Source organism: Calliphora vicina, chromosome 1 (genome assembly GCF_958450345.1).
Source record: "Calliphora vicina chromosome 1, idCalVici1.1, whole genome shotgun sequence".
Taxonomy (NCBI): domain Eukaryota; kingdom Metazoa; phylum Arthropoda; class Insecta; order Diptera; family Calliphoridae; genus Calliphora; species Calliphora vicina.
In genome coordinates this window covers 114,463,111-114,486,885 of record NC_088780.1, presented here as the reverse complement: position 1 = coordinate 114,486,885, position 23,775 = coordinate 114,463,111, and the positions used below count along the sequence as shown (strand labels likewise).

At 28.6% G+C, this 23,775-nt stretch overlaps 1 protein-coding gene across 1 annotated transcript in view; it reads left to right on the top strand.

The window, feature by feature from the left end:
* Positions 1-23,775, top strand: part of LOC135952292 (uncharacterized) — a 223,505-nt gene that overhangs the window by 103,350 nt on the left and 96,380 nt on the right. Inside the window, exon 4 of the mRNA XM_065502166.1 lies at positions 11,945-12,078. Within this exon, the coding sequence (XP_065358238.1) occupies positions 11,945-12,078 (134 nt within the window). The remainder of the gene's footprint in view (positions 1-11,944; positions 12,079-23,775) is intronic.

Sequence of the window (23,775 nt, the reverse complement as noted above, 5' to 3'; positions counted from 1 at the left end):
CCGAACCTTTAGAGAAGTGTGCTAAACCAGACGAACATAAATACCCCCTAACCGTCACACAGGGTCAGCATTTAAATGCTATTATAAATCTTTTCCCTAATTTTGAGCATCAAGGCCTAGGGAAAACAACACTAATTAGACATGAAATTGACGTGGGAGATGCGAAACCCATAAAACAAAGGTTTTATCCCGTATCCCCTGCTGTTGAAAAACTAATATACCAAGAAATTGATAGAATGTTAGAATTAGGGGTAATAGAAGAATCTACTTCAGCATGGAGTTCCCCTATGCGATTAGTGATAAAACCAAATAAAATTAGACTATGTTTAGATGCTAGAAAACTGAATCAAGTGACAAGAAAAGACGCATACCCTTTACCTAACATCGAAGGCATTTTCTCTAGATTGCCAAAAGCTAATATAATCTCGAAGCTGGATTTGAAAGACGCGTATTGGCAGATCGGCCTTTCCGATGAGTCAAAAGCCCTGACAGCCTTCACGGTACCGGGAAGACCGCTGTACCAATTTGTTGTCATGCCCTTTGGCCTCTGTACAGCTCCCCAAACAATGTGCCGTCTTATGGACCAACTTATTCCCCCGGACCTCCGTAATTGCGTATTTGGTTATCTTGATGACCTCATCATTGTCTCAGAGGATTTCCAATCACATTTAGCTACCCTAGTTAGAATAGCAGAACAATTTCGAAGAGCTAACCTAACTCTAAATATTTCCAAAAGTGCTTTTTGTGTAACCCAAGTAAAATATTTAGGATTTGTCATAGGGCATGGTGGAATAAAAACAGATCCGGAGAAGGTGGAGGCAATTCAGAAATGGCCTACGCCGAAGAACCTTAAGCAGGTGCGTGGATTCCTGGGTATTGCGGGATGGTACCGCAGGTTTATAGAGAATTTTTCTACTGAAGTCTATCCTATAACCGAGGTTCTTTCGACAAAGCGTAAGTTTAATTGGACGCCAGAGGCACAACAGGCTTTCGAGAAAATTAAGTCCTTGCTTACATCAACTCCCGTCCTTTCAAATCCAGATTTCACTAAGAAATTTTATTTGCACTGCGATGCTAGTGACTACGGGATCGGAGCTGTCCTGGTCCAATTGGATGAAAACGCATCGGAGAAGCCTATTGCTTATATGTCAAAAAAATTAAACACCTCTCAGCGCAATTATAGTGTGACGGAGAGGGAGTGCCTAGCCGCCATCGAAGCCATCAAAAAATTTCGCTGCTACCTAGAACTCCAGGAGTTTGAGGTCATTACGGACCACTCATCTCTAGTGTGGCTCATGAAACAGTCCGATCTCTCAGGTAGATTGGCTCGATGGGTGCTTAAGTTACAGGCTTATAACTTCACCATAAGCCATCGTAAGGGTAAAGACCACATAGTACCGGATGCGTTGAGCAGAGTTCATTGTGCGGAAATTTCCGATATACATTTATTAGAACCAGAAATAGATTTAAACTCGCCCCATTTTAATGATTCAGAATATCAAGATCTTAGAGAAACAATATCTAAAAATGCGGAAAAATATCCTGATATAAAGGTCATCGATAATTTTGTATACATTCGTACATGTCATTATACTGGAGACGTAGACGAAGACCAAAAGTCCTGGAAATTATGGGTGCCAATGCAACTAAGATCCGAAGTAATAAAAAAAGTACATGAAACCATTACTATACACGGTGGGATGGCAAAGACGCTGGACCTTATAAGAAGAAACTTATATTGGCCAGGGGTAGTTACCAATGTTCGTGATTTTGTTCGCAACTGTGAAGTTTGCAAGCAAATTAAAGCACCAAATGCGATTTTAAAACCAGAAATGGGTCAGCCAACAGTTTCTAACAGACCCTTCCAGCGATTATACATAGACCTTTTAGGACCCTACCCTAGAAGCAAAAATGGTCATATAGGGCTTCTTATCGTGTTGGATCATTTTTCTAAATTTCATTGGCTGTGCCCACTTCGAAAATTTACGTCCAAGTCCATACAAAATTTTCTGTTAAGTAATATCATTCACGTATATGGAGTGCCAGAGTTTGTTGTAACAGATAATGGATCACAGTTTAGGGCAAACGAATTTGAAGTCTTTTTAACTAAGTTAGGAATTACTCATACTCTTACAGCATTGTATTCTCCGCAGGCAAATGCGTCAGAACGCGTTAACCGTTCCATAATATCAGGGATTCGTTCATTTTTAAAGCATGATCACCGGGATTGGGATGAGAACATTAGTTCTATTAGCTGTTCGTTAAGAAACACATATCACCAAAGCATTAAATGCTCTCCCTACCATACGTTATTTGGTATGGATATGATAACGCATGGCTCATCCTATGAATTGTTGCGGAAACTGAAACTATTGGACGAACCATTAAATCCCCTTACTAAGGATGATAGTTTGACTTTGCTTAGAAAGAATATTAAAAAAAATATTAGAAACTCATATGAAATTAACAAACATAACTACAATTTGAGAGCTAGACCTGTACAATATACCGTAGGACAGGAAGTTTTCCGCAGAAACTTCTCTCAGAGCAGTTTTGCGAAAAATTATAATTCAAAATTATCACCTATGTTTCTAAAGGCCAGAATACGGGAAAGAATAGGGAAGAATTGCTATATTTTGGAGGAACTGGATGGCAAAATTATCGGAACGTTTCACGCAAAGGATATTCGACGTTAATAATCGTTTTTTCCGTCTAATTTTGTTGTTTAAAAAACCAAAATTATATGGTTTGTAATAGACGATTATTGATAATAATATTCTTCATTAAGTTGCACAAACATTTATAAAATATTTGAAATTTTATCGCTAAATAGGAAATTTTTTTTTATAAAATACTTATTGAAATTATTTTAAATTTTAACGGAAATGATTTGTGTAGTTAGTATTTCACCTCACACTGTTGTATTTATTGTCACAATATAGTTAACAACATTGAAAACCACAATTTGGTGTTTGACGCATTAAAACGCATATCAACGCATACCGACGCACTCAAGATTTACGAAGACACGAATTAAAAGCATGGTTTTCATAACCCAATTATTTTCCGTTCTTTTCTAATTTGTACTTCAACGAGCAAAGTGGTCTTAAAATTCGTTTAAGTCATCTATATATTTTCAAATTTTATTTTATAAATTCTAATTTACACCCAATTTAAGGTAATTATTTCAAAGAAACTAATACATATGTATGTAGTTAATTTAAATATTTAATACCCATTTAAATAGACACATTGGTTTACCTATCACCTAATCCAAAGGTTCAACATAACCTTAATATATCTTGGAAGTCAGTGTTGAGATAGTTTGTTAAATCTCCATACCCAAAAAGTAAACCCAACTATAGAACATCACACTTTATCAAATAAATACAGTGGAGGACCTTTCTTTTGCCACCACTGTAACCAATTTTTTCGGAGTTATACTCAAAAAAACTAATCTCACATCACCAAGTGTATTGCTGATAGTCATTGTTATAAATATACCAGCGAGGCAACAGCTAAGACAAGAAATACAAATATCAAATAACGTGGAAACATAAGAAAAAGTTACAAATATAAATTATAAAAGAACTAATTTTTCAATAAATTAGAAGAAAACCTAATCTGTGGAAGTAACCAAAGAAGACATCTGAGAATAGCTCCAAATCCTGATATATATTTCACCTCAGACACCCAGAACTGAGTCAATAAACTCCTGACTTACTTTAAAAATAAATTCCGTAAGATTGTGCCAGGTTAAGTTTTTTTTAAAAGCATATTTATTTTCACTTTTTGAAAATAAAGATTGAAATATTTTGATCCTAAAATTTCTAAATAATTAAAGCTAAAAATTAATGGTATTCATATAGTGACAAAGTGATCATATAAGTGAGAAAATTTAATCTACATTTCAAACTATTAATAAAACTCAAAACTGAATTTAAATTCTTATCTAAAAAACTTACATTATTATATATAACTATTTGCCTAATTTTAATTAAAATTACATTATAAAATATAGTGATATTTAAAACCTAAAACACTTTACCAAAAGAACTTTAAAAGAACATAAGAAAAACTTAACCTATATTGCACACAAAATATCGCAGTATAATTACATTTCTAATTAAGCCTTCTTTTTAAGCTAAGATAAGTTACAAACTATTGGAATCATATTTTAAACTAATGAAATGCAAAACTAAATTAACATCCACAATTTTTAAAAAAACCAATAACAGCAGTTTGACGAGGCCTCATCATTCGGCGGTTCCAGTTTAAGTTGGTGAGTCTCATAACAATTATCTTATTTAATATTATAATCTGTTTTGCATTAGTTATTTTATTAAATTTAAATCATATCTAAATCTGTAGTTGATAAAGTACAATAATCAAATTGTCTTTTAGTTATACCTTGCTTTAGTAGGGATTACTGTTGAAATAACAAAGTTAAAGAAGAACCAAAACCAAAACGAATTGTTTTTTGTCTTCTTACGCACTCTTGTATTTTAAAATTAAATCAAAAGTAATCCAACAAAAATAAAGCAAATTATCAAAGTTAAAGAAGAAGAAGAAACAAAACGAATTGTTTTTTTTTGTTCTTTATTTTCTTACGCACTTTTGTATTTTACAATTAAATCGAAAGTGATCCAACAAAAATAAATTAAACAAAAGCAATTCAAAAAAATCAAAACAACAAGAAACAAAACGAATTATTTTTTTATCTTTCTTTTCTAATGCACTCTTGTTTTATGCACAAGTAATATTTGAATATTCAAAACCAAACAAAGAAATAAAAACAAAAAAAAAAAGAACAAAATTATTAATATCTCTTCATTGATTATTGTATTTTATTCACACAGTAGATTCCAATTAAATGAGTACATAAGTACTATTAAAATTAATCAAATTAATTAGCATACTATTATTATTAGTAATTGATATGCATTTCTATTATTATATTTTTTTATCTATATTTCATTATTATTATAATTATTAAATTTCGTATCTCGTTACACATATCTGATATTTTTTGCGAATTTTAGCAGCATAACTAATGTTAGCTGACAATATGTTTTTTCTCGAAATTAATTGAATAAATTGTATTTGAATTATGGAACTTTAAAGTATTTTGAAAAGTTTTCGTTAATGAAATGAGAAAGTAAGTGTGGTGTTAGTAAGGGATCTTAAATGAAATTGCTGCCGTAAGATCGTTTGGAAGGGCGGGTATTGAGGCGATTATCCCAGTCAACAGCTTGGGATAAATGAAATATGAGAGTTTATTAAGTCGTTAGAATATATTTTAATTACTGATTATGAATTCCGGTCAATTTGTCATCTTATTAATTAATCGATCAGTTAATATTAATCAGGGAGTCTATAACAATTTTTTATGTATAAGGATATCTATATGAGTAGAAATTTATGTTGAACATGAACCCCCCCACACCGGCTGACCGCTAGTGGCAAAACAAAGGCTCCCGTAGTTCACTTAAATTTTATTAGTAAAAAGTTAACTCATAAAGCATTGAATATGTATTTATTCGATTGTACATTACAGTATGTGACAGGAAGTAAATACTTGAAAATGAATACGTGTATATGTAAGTAGCACATCCTTCAACACACTCTTTCTCACACCCTCTATCCCATTATACTAAGGCGAGTATGTGGCAAAAGCATATTAATCCTATGTACAGTTAGTTGGGATGTGTTGTAAAGAAGACAGCTTCATTGAAGCGTTTTAACAGTGTGAGAAAAAAATAAATACATATAGATATAAGTATAAATAAAACTTAAAAACATCTGAATAAATATACTGAGATACTGATACAAGTACAACTAAATGAATGTTTGTGACTTAAACGTGAGAAAGGGGTGTAGAGAAGGAATGTTTTTTATTGTTTCTAAACATCAAAATTCGTTGACTTAAAGAAAAGTTAGGAAGTAATTTAAAATGTATGTGTAATCAGACATAGTAGATTGCTACATTTCAATGCATTCAAAATAATTTGCATAAAGATTATAATGGATGCGTTTCTATCACTAAACAAGTAACACCAAGTCAAATAAGAATCTTCTAATGATCTTCGGATCCTATTGCTACTGCATTTTCTAAATGATAGTTAGGTAAAAATTCTCCCCACCACGGATAATTTGGGCCAGTCTAGTAACTAATTGGAAAACTTGGATAAATTCCTATTCACTGTACTACGATGAGGAACTCCTTGCTTATCTCACAATAGAAGAGATGTATCGTGAGTTAAACAAGGAGCCTTTTAGATCCAAATATATTTATTTTGATTTTTTTAATTTTCGTTCAACTTTTTTTGGTTTACTTTTTACCGACTTAAGGTAGGTCCCTTAAGTCGGAACATTTTTTAAAAATATCTATTGTATATCTGATAAAATTTCATATAAAACAGAAAACAGTTTCCTACAATTATTTGGTTCCTACACTCATCCAAATTCCGAACATCTAAAACAGGGCATATTTTGTATGTTTCTTCATGTTATTTCTCTTATGGAAAAAATATTCTTAGGGCTGAAATAGATTTAGTATATGTTTCTAGGAGAAAACATAACGTCTGATATAAGAGAATTGGACCCCTAAGAGCTCTAAAACATCACAAATTTCAAGATAAGGCAATGCTTGTTGGTATCTTATTAATATAAGATAAATGTATCCTATTAAATTTCAGACTAACATTTAGCATAAAAAATAATTTTGTGATTTTCCGTGAAGAAACATTTTAAATTCGAACAGAAAAAGATATAGTAATAAAATTTGGAACTTATATATTGTAGATCGAAAGGTTGTTTAGTTAATGGGTTAATTAAGGACAAAATTTCTAAAACGGGAAAAATATGTTTCAAAAAAATTAGTTTTTTAAACATTAAATAGTAGGCCCTTTCAAAAATAGTACATTTTTTAAAATCTGGGCTTTTCATTTTTAGATAGTTTGGAGAGGGCTTAAAAATTAAAAAAAAATGTTCAAATTTTTCCTTGAACTAAAAATTATATATCATATCATAAGCATATTCAAGTACTAGTTTGGCAATTTTGTTTAAATTTTGTAGGTACGAGGTAAGCAGCTTTTTGGTAGGAAAAAAGTCGAACAATCGATTAGTTATCTCAAAAGTCGAATATTCCATAAAAGTCGAATAGTCGATAAAAGTCGACTTTTTAGATTGTTAAACAAAATATTTAATTGCAACAATATACTAACACTATTGCAATTTGGTACACTTGCATTTTTTCTAGTGTATGCAAAAATTATAAATAAATGTTTATAAAATAAAGCTTTTTCTACACAAAATTTTTCCATAAAAACTAAAAGTTTTTAGATATATCATACAAACTCGAATCTTTTAGGAAAGTGTTTGATAATAAACATGTCAAATTAACTTTGTTAACTACTTTATAAATTTAAATCTAACAATTAGAAACAAAAGTGATAATATCATTTAATACATTATCGTGTTTATACATTTCATTTTTATTGCTAAACATTGCAAAAGGTAAAAGTAATTTTTTTTCTATTTATTCTATTTTAATGTAACGAATATTACAGTTGTTCATATTAAATATCATATTCTGAAATTCATAGTTATTTTCATGTAATGATCGTACTGACGCCATTTTTAATAACTTATTTTGTGCAAAGAATATGGTTCTGTTTTGTACATTATCTGACATCCAAAATGGAGAAATCTTAATGACGATCAAATATTCAAATTATTTCTGGGAAATGTTTATGATTTAGGTCTTAGCAACGAAGTAAGAAAAAAAACTAATTTGATGATAGTTCTTCTGAAGAAGAACATATTCAGAATAAATGTTGTCATATCTCTAAAGAGTACTAAAACTGGTAGTTAAAATTAATGTCAAAGTGAGAAATTAACAGCTATATGCAGCTGTTGCCAACATAGTCCTGTTGCCGACTGTAGAGCATCTTACAAACATTGTAAATGACAGTCACTTTCTACTGATGTTTTTTCATCTTTTGTATGTATCTTTACATTGTTAAGTATTAAATTTGTAATATAAATACATATACATGCATGTATATTAGTATATATATCGTTACCTTAATATAGAAACGCCCTAACTCGTGTTGTTTTTGTAAGCCCAGATTTTCGTTTATTTCGATAAATGGTATATCATATTTAGCCAAAAAATCTCGACTTCAAAAAAACACAAGTTAGGGCCTTTCTATATTAAGGTAACGATATGTAGGTGTGCGAGTTTTAAAACACAGATATATTTATTTGAATGTATTCAAGCGTACATAAGCGTATGATTGTACTATTTATATACATATGTACATATGGGCAATTCCATGCTATTGTACGTGACATTTGTACGCCTATATAGTGGAATATATTTTCTAAAAATAAAAGTATCTGAAAAATAATTTGGCATTTTATATATTCGGTGTCAATAAAACCGAATATAAATTGATAATAGCAAAACACAATTAGATACAAATTTATTTCATACTACATGCTGATTTTTCGCTGCAATCTTAGCCTAAAACATACCAATTAAGTTAAAAAATTAAATATAGTCAGTTTAAACTATTATTTTTGCCCTTAAAATGTTGTAATAAGCTCTAAATACTTTCACCTAGTAACATTTTAGTGTTTTCTCCTATTGAAATCACCTTGAAAAAAATTTCCAAGGGTTTTGTTTTTTCAGTCGTGGTTGTCATTCTCGTGGAGATGCCCATATGTATGTGCGTGAATGAGTTATTCTTTTGTTGTTTGAATATACACATATATTTCTTCGTTTTGTTACTGTTGATAGTGGTAACAATAAAAAATATATTTAATTTAAATTAGACACGCTTATTGTATGTAATTTCTCATTTTAATGAAGTGCACTTGTTACAACGAGCATCTTACAACGATAATAGGAAATTAAATTGAGGTTTTCAATGACACAACAATTACGCTAACTCACATAAACGCACACACTTGGAATAAAGTGATTTTTCCAAAGAAACGACAAGGAAATTTTATTCAAATATTTTTTAGAATTGTTTAAAAGAAACTCCCCAAAATTTTAAATCAATAAGCATAGAATAAAATATAAATAGGAGCGTTACTGAGTGGCACAAAACCTAAGTCTCGCAACAACAAAATACATGTAAATCAATGTATTTTGTTGTTGTGTTACCCATACAATTTGGGATAGTAACAATTTTTAATATATTTTATTCTCAGTTACGCTTCTAGTTCTACCCCATATCAATAACATTTTAGATTTTAAAATAATAAAACAAATTTCCAAAAAAAAATTTTTAAAAACCTTTCGAAAAGTCTAAGGCTCTATAAACACCATGAAAATTCGAAAATTTTCATGAAATTCAGAAATTTTCATGAAAATTCTCTTCAACTTTTAAAAAAAGGCTTTTAATTAGTCTTTATGACTTTTTATAGTCACATATTTAGGCATGTTGAAAAATCTAAGTACTTTTAAACTTAAATAAGAAGAATGGGAAAAAATGTAGCCCTAAAGTAATTTGCTTCTTACTGAAATTTACAATTATATAGACTTGTTTATTTAGTATGTTGTATGAGTCTGACAATAATGACACTTGAACTGTGAATATCATTCATTCATTCATTCGTTTCGAAAAAGTAGATGACAAGACATAAACTAGAATTTCAAATTCAACAAACATAATTTTTGTTTTTTGTACCAACTTTTCACATCTTTAGACTAGAGATGGTTTTTCATTTGTATGTTTTTTACAACAACGACAAGAGCAACAATACTGCATGTAAATAAGCACTTCAATGGTCCATCATCATTTGTATTCATTGTCAACTTAGAATTAGAAATTTGCATATAAAGTATGTAAGAGAAGAAAATGACAAAAGAAATAAGCAACCTAAAAACACATACTCATGTACTCGTAATGCATCATATGGAAAACAAGTGAAAGAAAAATACTTATAGGACATGGTATCCTTTTATGGCACCCTATTTAATAGATAATTGTTCGTTTGAGTATTATTTATGTTTTCAACCCCTATATTCTAGCATTAAGTTTAAAGTCCTTTGATCTTCTTTATATGACCTTTGAAAATATAATTGCCATTTGCCATTTGAGCTGCAATAATTGTAAAATTAAGTAAATTTGTTTCAATAATCATGGATTGTTTATACATTGCACCAAAGGCTCAACATGAATTGTGAATGACCAAAACCCCCACTGCATTAGCGGTCCCAAAGTCTCGCTTCTCTAGTTGCATAAAATTCACAATGATTATGACCATCTGTGCATTGTGAAGGGTCTGTATTTCTCTTGGTGTAAACTACAAATAAGTTCACTGGATCATCGAAATGTTTTTAAGACTGAATGACATATATATGAATTAGGCTGGGTCGATTTGTATGGACGATCAAAAAGTAAAAAATCGTATAGCAGAAACACAATCTACGGAAAATTCTAAGATAGTTTCCTCAAGAAACCATATGTCTAAAATCAAATCCTATCTTGCTCATTTCGATATATATCCATTAAAAAAAACTATTAAAAAAAAATATATACAGAAATATCATTGGGTAAAAGACGAAATGCGCAAGATAGGATTTGATTTGAGACCTATGGTTTCTTGGGGAAAATTTCTTAGAATTTTCCGTACAATAAGTTTCTGCTATACGATTTTTTGCAATTCAATTTATTAATTAATTTGAAAACAATATTCTTTTACTCACTTTTTACCCTCATAGTACATTAATGTATGGCAATGATTCACGAACGATTTTTTAATTTTTTCCGAAATTCGTTTATAATCGAATCAGTAGCGGAACTAATCACACACTAATTGTATTTTATCCAATATGTACATAGCACTGCTTAATATTCACATAACATTCTCCACTTATTTGACTGATAACATTCAGTTGAAGTGGTACCAACTCGTTTGATAACACTATACAACAAAAACAATTTTTTTCCAAAATTACAAGGTCTGACCAATAAATTTTGATAAAGCAGACAAAAAAAAAAACACATGTATCGGCGTTTAGAAAGTTTACATATGAATTTCATTTGAGGGGGGTTAAAGTTTCCCAACTCTGGCACATTCTTATTGTTAATCGGCATAAGAAACCATGTGATTCTTACATTTTAGGTATAAAATGTGTTCAGCAAATTTATGTAAAATATTACGGAGAACATTTTTGTAAAATATGTTAACCCTCTAAATCCTCAAGGCATGGGTCTTTTTTGTACTTTTTTTTTAAAAAAGAGCAAAAAACGCCATTAAAACATGGATTTAAAAGGTTAAAATGTTCCGCAAAAATATTATCCGTGAAATTGTACTATAAGTCCCTGAATATACCAAAACGGAAAATTCAAAAAGAAAGTCAGAAATAAGACACAACCAAAGAGAGCTTGTAATTTTTTGTACAGAGTAATTTATAAATATTTGTGCAAAATTTAATATCCCAAGTTTTGATGAGCCTTATTTTATTTTTAACATACAAAGTCCAATATAAATTTATTTTATTAATATAATCTTGTTACAAAAATAACCATTAAAATAATCGCTGGAAATGTTTATACATATTTTTGAAACAGAATTTTATTATAAACCCATTATTACACAAACCTAAATAAAATTAATATTTTTCCCGCCAAACTCTGTAATCTCGGCAATATATTATAAGAACTTAAAATTTATAAGCCATAACAAAAAATGAAAAAAACAATTGCATGGAGTTTAAGGTGATATAATTCAAAAACATTCTAACGCCAATGCCATGCTACCGCAAAACAGCAATTTTGCTATTTCTAATACAATCAACAAATATGACTTATAGTGTTTGTTGCCAATGAAACAAAAAAATAAATAGAAACCAAAGAACAAATAAATTTCTATATTACATTTATATTACTTTTATATTTCTATATATTTTTTTTGTTTGCAGAATTTCCTGATAAACGGCCACAACTATTTACGGAACTTACACGCTATGAGCCAGGTGATGTATTGCGTGCTAACTGTAGTACACCACCATCTAGACCCAGGGCAGAATTAAGATTTACCATAAATAATATACCGGTAAGTAAGAAATAAATAACACCAACAAATTCTAAAGCCAAAAAACATAAAAATCAAATACATAAAAAAACGTAAAATCCAGATAAAATTTTCTTTAAACCTACTGAAACATTTAAAAGGTAAAGCCAAAATAAGGGATTCATTGATGTGTTGAAATTTTATATAGTATATTTATGTTCATAAATGTTGAAAACAACACACACTCATTCCTATTTACAAACGTATCTACGAGTATGAAAAATTCTAGTACATATTTATGTATGTGAGTGTATTTGTTTTTTCATATAAAACTGGTGTTATAAAATGACAGACGATAAATTTTACAGTTTCAAAATTGTTATAATTTGTTAATTAACGATAGAGAAAATATGATTAATAGTTAAATAACACGTCATGCTTTTTATAAAGGCTCACAAGGAAGAAAGGATGTTTGTACACACAAACTTATATAGATATGTATAAATACATCCCAGCGGGAAAAAGATACAGTAAAGGGGCCTTCCTAAAGTCCTTATTTTGTAGCCACAAGGACACTTTGCCGCATTGCTGATCATTATTGGTATCACAAAATATCATATTTTGATCATATATGAGGAGCCGCAGAACAAAAGGTAATTTTCGAATTTTTTTAACAAATTGATTTTTTGGTATTTTTATAATATTTGGGTTGAAATCTTCTAGAAGTAATCAATTTTCCAAAATTTTTAAATTTTTTAATTTTCAAAAAAGTACTTTTTGTTCTGCCGCTCATATTTTATAATTACAACATCGTCCTACATGATCATAATATGTTTTGAAGTAATATATTTAGGGAAATTTTTGTTAATGAATTGAGCATAAAACCTAAATACTGGAATTTAAAGATCCACCTTTGCAGTTTTATATACGAGTATAAAAAACTACTTCACGCGAACTTCACAACATACAATTTTATAAATGACTAAATTGTAAAACTGATTTTTTACCTTCTTCTGGTTTTATGCAACGGTTTCTAATAAAGAGAGCAAAATTAATTTTATTATAGTAAGACAACATATAGGAATAATCTCTTTAAGACCCAAATTAAGTTGGTCGCTTCTTTTATGCTTATTCAAATTCAAATCTTACATTTTCAACGAAATTTCAAAAAATAATAAATATTGTTTTCGATTCTAAAATATGCTAAATATCTAGTGTTACATCCGTGTTATATTTCACTGTGTTATATTTTTATGTTGCTAATTTACGATCAACCGGTGTAAAATACGCGATAATTAATATGATTTCGTTAGAATTTGGATATGTTTATTGTTTTGAAAGTAAATCGAAATATTTAAGAAATGGCTTCTTAATTTTATTTTCGATATTCGTACTATAATGTGTATTATCAGTCAGTCAACCTGGTAATTCAGACATAGTCAATATGGATATCAAAATGTTATTTTGACAAATATAAATAATTGGCCAATTCACAAGCTCTCTTATCATGTCATATTGTCATAATGTCCTAATATTTTGTTTTGGTTTATATTGTTTTTAAGCAAAAAATACCCTAAAATAATACTACTGTATGCTATGTTTATTGTGTTATCGTAACCAACCAGCAGAGACCTGCGCCGAATGCCTAAGCCGAGCTGCTGAGTCGCGATATATTAGGACATTATGACAATATGACTGATAAGAGACCTTGTGAATTGACCAAATATTAGTATTAGATAAAGGGAAAAACCTAATTTTTTCAATTTTGTTAATTTTCCATTAAATAATAAACTTATTCTTACAAATTGTTCGGGAAAATTATTCAATCCCCTAGCTAATCTTGTAACATGGTAATACATTATTTAGTACAAATATTAAATTTTTGTTTATTAGGAAAATACTTTAAGTTACTATTATATATTACCTACATTAAAAAGCCCTCTTTCTAGCGAATACATTTAAAAAAGCGTTCATGTGCGTTTATAAAAATTTATGTTTATGTGTGAAAGTATAAAATTACTTATTGAAACAAATTCTTCGAGTTTTGTACACGTAACGTTAATTTGTCAACACGTACAAGTCTAAAGAAATGTTTATAAAAAAAACACGCAAACCTAGGTACAAATATGTATGTAAGGTATTTTAACCAAATGTGTTATTGCTACAGCCAACAAACTTACATAAGGGTGGCCCCGCTTATATGAAGTCAAAATAATTTTTCTGATTGCACATTATTCAGTGGGACTTCTTGTCCTTAGATCCATCATTTCAAATGCTAACATTAGAACAAAAATCTTACAAAAGCCAGAAAATGCTGAATTGTTTAACATGTTGCACATTGGGTTCAAATGGTACCAAAGTGGCGATTAATTGATATTTAGAAATAACGTTTTTATAATAAATTTTGCTATAGGGAAAAAGTAGATACAATTCTGCATCACTAGCTGTGAAAATCAATTAATTAAGTTTATTACTTTATTTTCAGTGAGCGGTCAATGTTAGCAAATTATTGCTGTTTTTAAAAGAAGTGAAAATTCAATTCAAGCGATTATATTAGTGTTAAATCTATTTAAAGTAAATCTTTTATAACGGAACCTTCAACATCAGGTATTAAAGTATAGTAAATTTTTTTATAAAAATTATGTGTAAATGTTTTTAATATTTTTTTTTTTTTAAAAAAGTCCAAAATTAGGATAATAGAATCGGTTTAGTTTAGTTTTATAGATTTTAGAAAAGTATAGGATATCAGCGTATATTAAAAAAAAGTCAATGTCCGGCCCTTTTTTATTTTAATTTTTGTGTAAAAACTCTTGTTGTCATTTATTGAACAATATCAGTAAATGTGGTTTAATATTGTCATTCTCTTTATTTTTGCTATTTTATAGTTTTTGTTGATGCATTTTGTTTTTATAGAGATGAGTGCGTGAGTGATTTCGTTCACTTAAGCTCACGTACACAAAATTGTATCACGCACAATTTACAGGAAGTAAACATATTTTTAATAATTTTAGCTAAATTCAAGTGATTAAATTAAAATTTAAAAATGGTTTATGCACGCACAAAAAAATGCGTACAACACTAGTTGTTGTTTCTAATTATTGTTTCTTGTGGTCATGAGATTCATTTGGAAAATTTTCGTAAATTTGCTCACAATTTTGTTAAAAAATATCCATGGTTTTGTATGCCTCACACTTTGCATAATTTTTTTATTTTTGCTAATTTATCGCTTTTTATTCCAAAGTTACAGCATAAATTTTGAATTAAAGTATTTTTTCCAAACGGGCTAACAATTTTTTTTAACTTTTATTTTTCTAAAATGCTGTAACTCATCAATAAAAAAAAATATAATATATTAAAACTACCGCTTCAATGAATTAATCGCCACTTTGGGTACCATCGACATATGTGCGTCGCCATATGTCACACCAAACATTGACAATTCATGCAATGCTCATCAAAGAAACTCCGCAAGAAATACGAAGGCAATGCCGAAAACAACTCATTGTAGCTTCTTTATAACACATGATAGTTCATAGTTCATCATTACTTGGCCAAAGGGTAGACTTGACATAGTTTAAGTAAGATCCTTTCACGTAATTTGTATTGTTTATTATATAAATTGAGGTAGAGAATATTAGAATAATAATTTTGCGCAACAAATGTAAAAATAGAAAAATCTCTTTCCACTTTATAATACTGTACAACGAGCTACGTTGCAATGGCATAACATGCTAATATATATATACACTGCTATAATACACTGCTATAAAACTCAAACATATATGTTTGAGTTTTATAGCAGTGTACAATATTTCGCTTCATTGTGGAGACCTTTAGCAGCTTAAAATAAAATAAACATTCATATTAGTTGGTCATCGACAAAAATTGTTGGCTCCATACAAACGGTACTATCCTAATTTTATTGAATTACTTTGAAATGTGAATTTAGATACAAACGAGATTTATGAATGTTGATTAATGTACAATAGGGTAGCACTTGTTGGGATTTTAGCTCTCTGGCATCAAAAGATTAAATGTTAAAAATTTTAGAAAAAACTTAATAAAGTTTAGAGCATAGACAACAACTAGATAGGTAATTGAGAGAAAATGAGAATGTATTGCATGTATTCTGTCACCCGTATGTGTGAAAAGAGAGTAATTTTTTCCTTTCCTCTTCCGTTCTATGCGTTTATTCTATGGTTTAGACCAGTGATGTTCAAAAATAAAAATGAAAATGTATTGGTGAGAGAGCTACCCAGCAAACATAATGTCAAACACTTAAAATAAGAACAAAATAAAAAATGTTTAGATTTAGAATTTTTGCCAGATATAACCAATTTATTAAATGAATGTAATTTAAATTTTAAGGAAATAAAAGAATACACATTATACGGCCGAAATTCTCTAAAATTTTTTATTTATTTCTGACTTTGTTGTTTTGTGTTCAATTGTAATTGAAACGCGTGTGTTTGCTATGCTTCGACCAAAAACCAACCAACAACAATGCTTAATGAATTTCTGAAAAAATGAGACATTTGTTACGCTCTTTTAAAGAGAATAAGAATATGTGTGTTGTTACTCAGCGCGAAAGCACAATGAAATGAACATCATTGGTTTAGACTCTAAACTTTAGAGGTTGAACATTTCGAGAAGTTTCGAGTTTGGATCATAATGTTGGTATGTACTATGTTTGAAGTCGTGAAAAAATGTTTATAAACAATGATTTTGTGAGCAACATGTGAAAATTTTAAATATAAAATTAACAAAAAATCCAAAACATAAAAGGAATTTACATATCTTGTAAATATCGATATCGAACCAAAATTTTACACAGATCAGTAATATGTATTCACAAAACAATCTGCTGGATTTTGTGAATATCGGTTCCTATTTTATCATAGGCCTTATATTAAGTGCACTTCCGAAAATCCCTTAAATATGAATAAATCTCTTATAAATATCGTAATCATATTAAAAATTCGACAAAAATATTCCTTTCATATACAAAAAAAATACCTAATCACATATAAGGACCTCTTCTGAAAAACACATTTTGGAAATATTGTTATTAACACAAAATTGAACTAAAATAAGCATCAGATAGATATCAACGCACAATATTTTATGAAAATTTCCCCATAATATCTGTCATATAAGGCTCTCATCTGAAAAATTAATTTTGCTTAAATAAGAGTATCTGAAAAATAATTTGGTCTTTATGTTCCATTCCATATTTTAAAAAATAAATAATAAGTTCTTTCGAAACATTGTTATCCAAAATATCGAGGAAAATAAGGGTATATCATACATGACATCAAACGGAGGTAGTTTTAAGGTACATGTAGAAATATGCGAAAATATATGTATATTCAGCTTCAATAAACAATTTGATAATAGCATAAAAACAATCAGAGTCATATTAATTTCATACTACATCCTAATTGGGAGCTTAGTTTTCGCCGCAATCTTAGCCCAAAACATTCCAATTAAATAAAGAAATTAAATATAGTCAGTTTAAACTATTAACAATGCCCTAGAAATTTAAATTACAAAATCGTTAATGAGCAAACCGAAGAAGAAACAAACCCAAAATAAATATTATAAAGTTGGCTACGAAATGTTTTTTTAAGAAATAACTTTAATAAGTTTGTGATCAAAAACTAAATTTTCACGAAATTCTCCAATTTCAAATCAGCTCCAAGATAACAGTAAATAGGTACAATAGTTAATATTTGTTTTTGATACTTATTTAGAATTTAATTTGAAAAAAATTTTGAAAATGTAAAATTTGGTATTTAAGATATGCTTACAATTTTATGTTTTTTTTTAATATCAAGTTATAATGAGTCATTGATATCACAAAATGGTAATATTTTACATTTAAACATCTATGTGTAAATGAAATACAAAAACTAATTTTAATTGGTTGTTTTTTTCAAATAAAATGTGCGCCTTTAAACTTTGTCTAATTTTCAGCAGTTGTAGCTTGGAAGCATCTTTAGGAATTTCGATAAAAATAAGTGCCATACTAATATACTAACTAAGTGTATTGCTCTAATTTCATCTTGCGACTACTATCCAAGTGTTTGGCGAGGTTTTGTTAAGGTATGTGCCTGAAGGAAGGAAATAGCGCTTACATGGATTTTTGAAAATTGCCAATGTAGTCTGTCGTCGCTTCCTCTATAGAAACGATGTATTAGAACAATGTCTATAAGAATTTATGTCCGCTGTTATTGTTGTTTTGCCTGGCTTTACTCATTTTGGCGTAAAAGTTACACAAGTATAGTTTTTACCATGGCAATCAAACATTTCCGTCAGCTAATGGTTAACCTTTTGAAGGGTTTATGGTTACAAGAGACCTGTATGAGTATGATTGAAAGTCAAATACACATATGTATATATTGTATATGTATACATATACAATCTTATGTATGTTTGTATTTATGTACACTAGACCTGCCCTTAAAAAATAGTTTTGCTTATATTGCTCTTTAGTGGCTAAAACTAAATGTTGGTCAATCGGAAATTAGGTAAACAATGAACTTTTTTGATTTCTTGAAACATAAATCTTATTTTTATAGTCTACACCACCATAGTGGAGAGGGTATATTGGATTTGTGAAGGTGTTTGTAACGCCCAAAAATATTAGTCTAACACCCACCCTTAAAGTAACCAATCGACTTAGAATCACTTTCCGTCCGTCCGTCTGGGTTTCCATGTAAACCTTGTGTGCACAGGTCGTAATTTTGAAGCTATTTCGATAAAATTTTGTGCATAATTTTTTCAGCCCAAGGTCAAGCTAATTGAAACAAATGTCCTCCCGAAATTGGATTTTATCGGTCATAAATATTTAATTTATATCTACACAATGTTTGCTCCAAATAAGATATCACAATACATGTCACCAAATTTTATTATGATTGGTACACAATTAGCCATAGCTCCCATAAATACCTTTCATGTAGACATAAATCAAACTACCTAATTTCGTTGTGATCGGTCCATAATTGTTCATAGATCCCATATAAGGCCAACTTCCGAAAATCACTCACGATTATAATTATTGAAATTTTGAAAGAAAAATGCTTTTGCTCATTTACTTAGTGTAGGGTATTATTTAGTCGGGCTTGACCGACCATACTTTCTTACTTGTTTATATATGTAATCTTTCTAACAACGTATAAAAAATTAGTGTCGAGTTAAAAATAGCCACATTATTAGCATTTTTTGTATTGCGTAAAGTAGTAGTTTTTAGTAAATATGTTAGACTAATAATTGTCTGCAGAACATAATATATGTTTCAGATTTTCAAAAGAGATTATTTAAGTAGCTAAATCTGTGAAGAAATAAAAAAAAAGAACCAATGTTTATACAACGTCACAACATTCAATAGATTTTCGGCACTGTCTAAAGAACAAAATAAGACCTGGTTAAAGAACAAATATTTTTTTAAGGGCAGGTTTATTGAACATATCGCATAGTATATGTTATTTAGGTATCAGCAGAGCATAACAAAGGATGTGGGTGTTATTGAGTGTGAGGTTGTAGAGGTGAGCCAACAAATGTAAGTAGCAATTAAACATTTAAAGTGAAATTTATATGAAAGCTATAGTTATAAGTGTCCTCACTTACGGCATTTTCAACATATAATATGAAATGGTACGATATCGTACCATACACGATTTTAAAATTTATTGAGGTTTGGAACTCGGGTTCTCTCTCTGTTGTACTACGAAATTTATAGTTTTTTTTTTAAATGTTTAAGTTTACTACGATTAGTAATGTATCGGGTTTCGAAGATCATATTATATACAAGAATATTGTAAAATTGTGCAGTTTCAATTGTATATAACTTTTTGAACGCTTATCAAATTTTTACAATATTTGTCTCATAGTGATTTTCCCTAGTTTTAACATATTTTCCTAAAACTCATTATATTTTGAACACAGGATATTGAACGATATAATTGTCTTTGTACAAATGATATCTCAAAAAATGTATCTTCAATTTTCTATAAGCCATTGTGTGGTTAACAACACACAAAAAATTCAGAGCGGGACCATAAGGGGATCTTGAGGTCATAAAAATTTTGTGAATTAGTTGTCCGATTTTATTAACTTTGTCTTATATAAATCGTTGGGATAACAATTTTTTTTAGTATATCAACAAAAACTCTTTTCTGAAGGAAAAAATATAACAAATTTAAACAATATCCTTTAAGGAAATATATTTTAAAATACATATTCCTAAATCTTTTACATTATAATTTTAATAATAGACCTAATGTGAAGATAAATATGTCAAAAATATTATCTGATACCATAAGATTAATGTCTATATAGATTTTTACCTAGGTATATTTTCCATAAAAATGGACTGCCACTGCACTCAAGTGAATTTTTAACTTTAAATTAAAAAGAAGTTTTCCTCTCTTTTTCTCGTTAAGTTGACAGTATTATTCATCATTAAATTTTAAGTAACAATTTTTAAAATTGTTTTTTTAGATATAATTTAGAAAAAGAGATATAAAATTAGACAGATAATAATAAAATATGACAAATAATATATAATATCTGTATTATATTAAATGAAAAGTTGGTAATAGATTTTATATTTTGAATAAAAATATCCTTCTTAAGTAAAACTGCTTGTAGTTTGCAAAAGCAATCTCTATCTAATGAAATGCTTAGAAATCATTTTCTGAATTTTGTCTATGTTTTTAATCGTGTAATGGCTCATATTCAGGTAAAATCTTTGGAAAATAGAAGATGGATTTTTCGAGATATCCTTTGATTGCTTAGAAATGGAATTGTTGAAAACGAATCTAAAATCTCCGTTTTATTCGCCTCAATACCAGATCAAAAATTATAAAATCTGACTTCTGACACTTCAAAAGTTACTAACAATTACAATGCATGGTCAAGAAAAACAGGTGTACCAAATATTATCAAAATCAGAAGATTAAAGGTTTAAATTAAAGTTTGAATTACTGTTTATGTTAGACATTTCAATTAGCTCATTAAAATCATTTATTATTATTTTTTTGTTTAATACATAAAAAACTACAGTGTTTCAAAAAGCCTATGCAAAACAACAGTTTCCATTGCATAATTATACATTTGCTAATTCAAAGTAACATTTCAATTTTAACGGGCAAACAAATTATATGTATTGTAAAAAACAAAACCTAAGTGATAAATTATGTCAAACCTCTTATGAAAAAACATGTACTTAGAAAAATAATTAAAACATACGCCCTTTTTTAAATTAAACTTAACAAATACAAAATAACATTAAACAAAAGTACTTGTTTAGATACATATGTACTTATATATATACATACTTCTGTACAAACATAAGATGTATGTTACTTATTGTTCATTAAATAAAATAATGTTTTATAATTGCTACATCTACTTTTAACTCATTAAAAATTATATTCAAGTAGAAAAAAACATTTTTTCTAAATGAAGTATAAGAATTTTTTGCTGTTTTATTTTTGTCTTCTAAAAAAATCGTTTGTTAATGATACTTTGTGTTGGCTTTAAGCTTTACAAGTTTTGCCTAATTAATAATCTTAAATGTAACACAAAAATATATACACTCTATGACTTGAGTAACTTTTTGATATAAATACTTATTCACTTAAAAGACAAAAATAAAATGAAAATACTTATTTTATTTTATACTCGTACTAAGTAAACATAAATTACACTGATAAAAATGAAGAGTGTCTGCTAAATAAAATTACTGGAGGCTTATTAAAAAAATTATTAGCTTAAGTCATGATAAGGATTCAGAGCACTTTATTTAACGAGGTCACTTGACATTACTAGATATGTTTAAAATAACAAAAGCTTATTTCAGATTTCAAGTACTTTTGTATATTTAGGCCCATTTTTCAATATTTGGATACTTTTTATCGTGAAGATATACTAACAGTTTTCATACAAAAATTATACTAATTGGAAGTATATCGTTACGAAAAACCATAACCAGAGATTGAGAAAATGGGACTTAATTAACCCTTTTTAGTTTTCTAATTTCTCTAATTTTCCTTCAAATGGAACTTGGAAACGACCTAGCGTGAGTTATGGGTCTTGCTGAGTACATTATTAATTATGTCAAAAAATTTTAACGGTTTTGAAAAGAAAACTGATTACGCTTTAAAATGACGTGCATGTTTTGATACATTTGTAAGTCATAAGTATTGTTTTTGTTAAGAATAACTAAATGAAAAACAAAATTTAAAAACTTTTTGATTTTAGTCGTTTTTCATTGCTTATTTTGATATAAAAGTTTATAAAAATTTATTTTATTTTAACAAAACATGGTTTTAATTATGTAAATTGAATGAAAATTGTAAAAGTTATTCAACTTTTCATTAACACCATTTCTAGTATTTTCTCCCCCAGCTCATATAAAAAAAAACATAAATTTTTTCGAACTTTTTTCGAAAAAGTTTAATAACTTTTGCAAATATAAACTGATTTTAACAACTAACGTCTCAATTTTTTCTATATAAAATTGTCTTTAAAATATAGGTTTTCATATAAAAAAATTAAAATAACTATTTTTGAATTTTAATTGCGAAAAAATTAAAAATAAAGCTAAACTTTAAATAAAAACTTACACAATATGTTGGAGTATAAATTTTATGCATACATTTTATTAAAGCTTCAATTTTTGTCTATCCATTACTGTTTAAAATGTTTTAATCGATTTAAAGTTTTTTTCAATATAACTCAAAATGTTTTTTTCAATATAACTCAAAATCATTGAAAATGGGTTTAGTATTTCCTCACCTAGGCCTACAACCCCCATTAGGTCCCTTTTCAAGTTCTATCAAAATTGTTATTTTGTAGCAGAGTGTAATTAGAGATAACTAGAGAATATGAAATATGACCATTTTCGAATAGAGAATTTTCACACTTTTATAACCTCCTCATAAACTTTCTGTATGTTGAAATAACGGAAAAAGGCGATATATAGTTTGTAACAGAAATCGCCTGCGACACTCTTCGTTTTTCCATTACACAACTTGAATGAACAAAAACTTCTGTAAAGGTTACATCCACCTATTTAAATATTTTAACTCGCAGGTGGTAAATTTGAATGCAGCCACATACATTACTGACTATGAGCAAGGTCTCCGTATTTTTCGGTTCCAGAATATTTGCATGCTAGTTCCATTATTGCCAAGCATTACGTTGCTAAATAACATCGAAATAAACTAAATTTAGCTAAATTCATATATGAAAAATTAATAAACACATTTCATTAAATTTAAGATATTAAGGTATTATATAATTATAATTCCTTTTTTTTTTTGGAAATCATTTCATTATAAAATAAAACCCAAATATTTGGAATTAAGTTTTCGTTTTAATTGGGAGTTATTTCATTGAAATTTGGTGTTTAAAGTGTTTCAAACTTTAGCGAAAAATCTTGCATGGAGATTAGATATCTCATTCCTGATAGTTTTCATTATTCAACCTGTGTATCGCAATAAAATTAGGTGGCATGACTTCTGTATATATGAAACCTATTTGTATTCAGTTTTATTTGAATACCAACATTTTTAAGAAATGTACACTCATTAAAATGATTTTCGGAAGTGGGCATTATATGGGAGCTATGACAAATTATGGACAGAAATTTATAAAATTTAGTGACATGACTTTTGTATATATATAAATTATTTGTGCTGAGTTTTATTAGAATACCAATATTTTTAA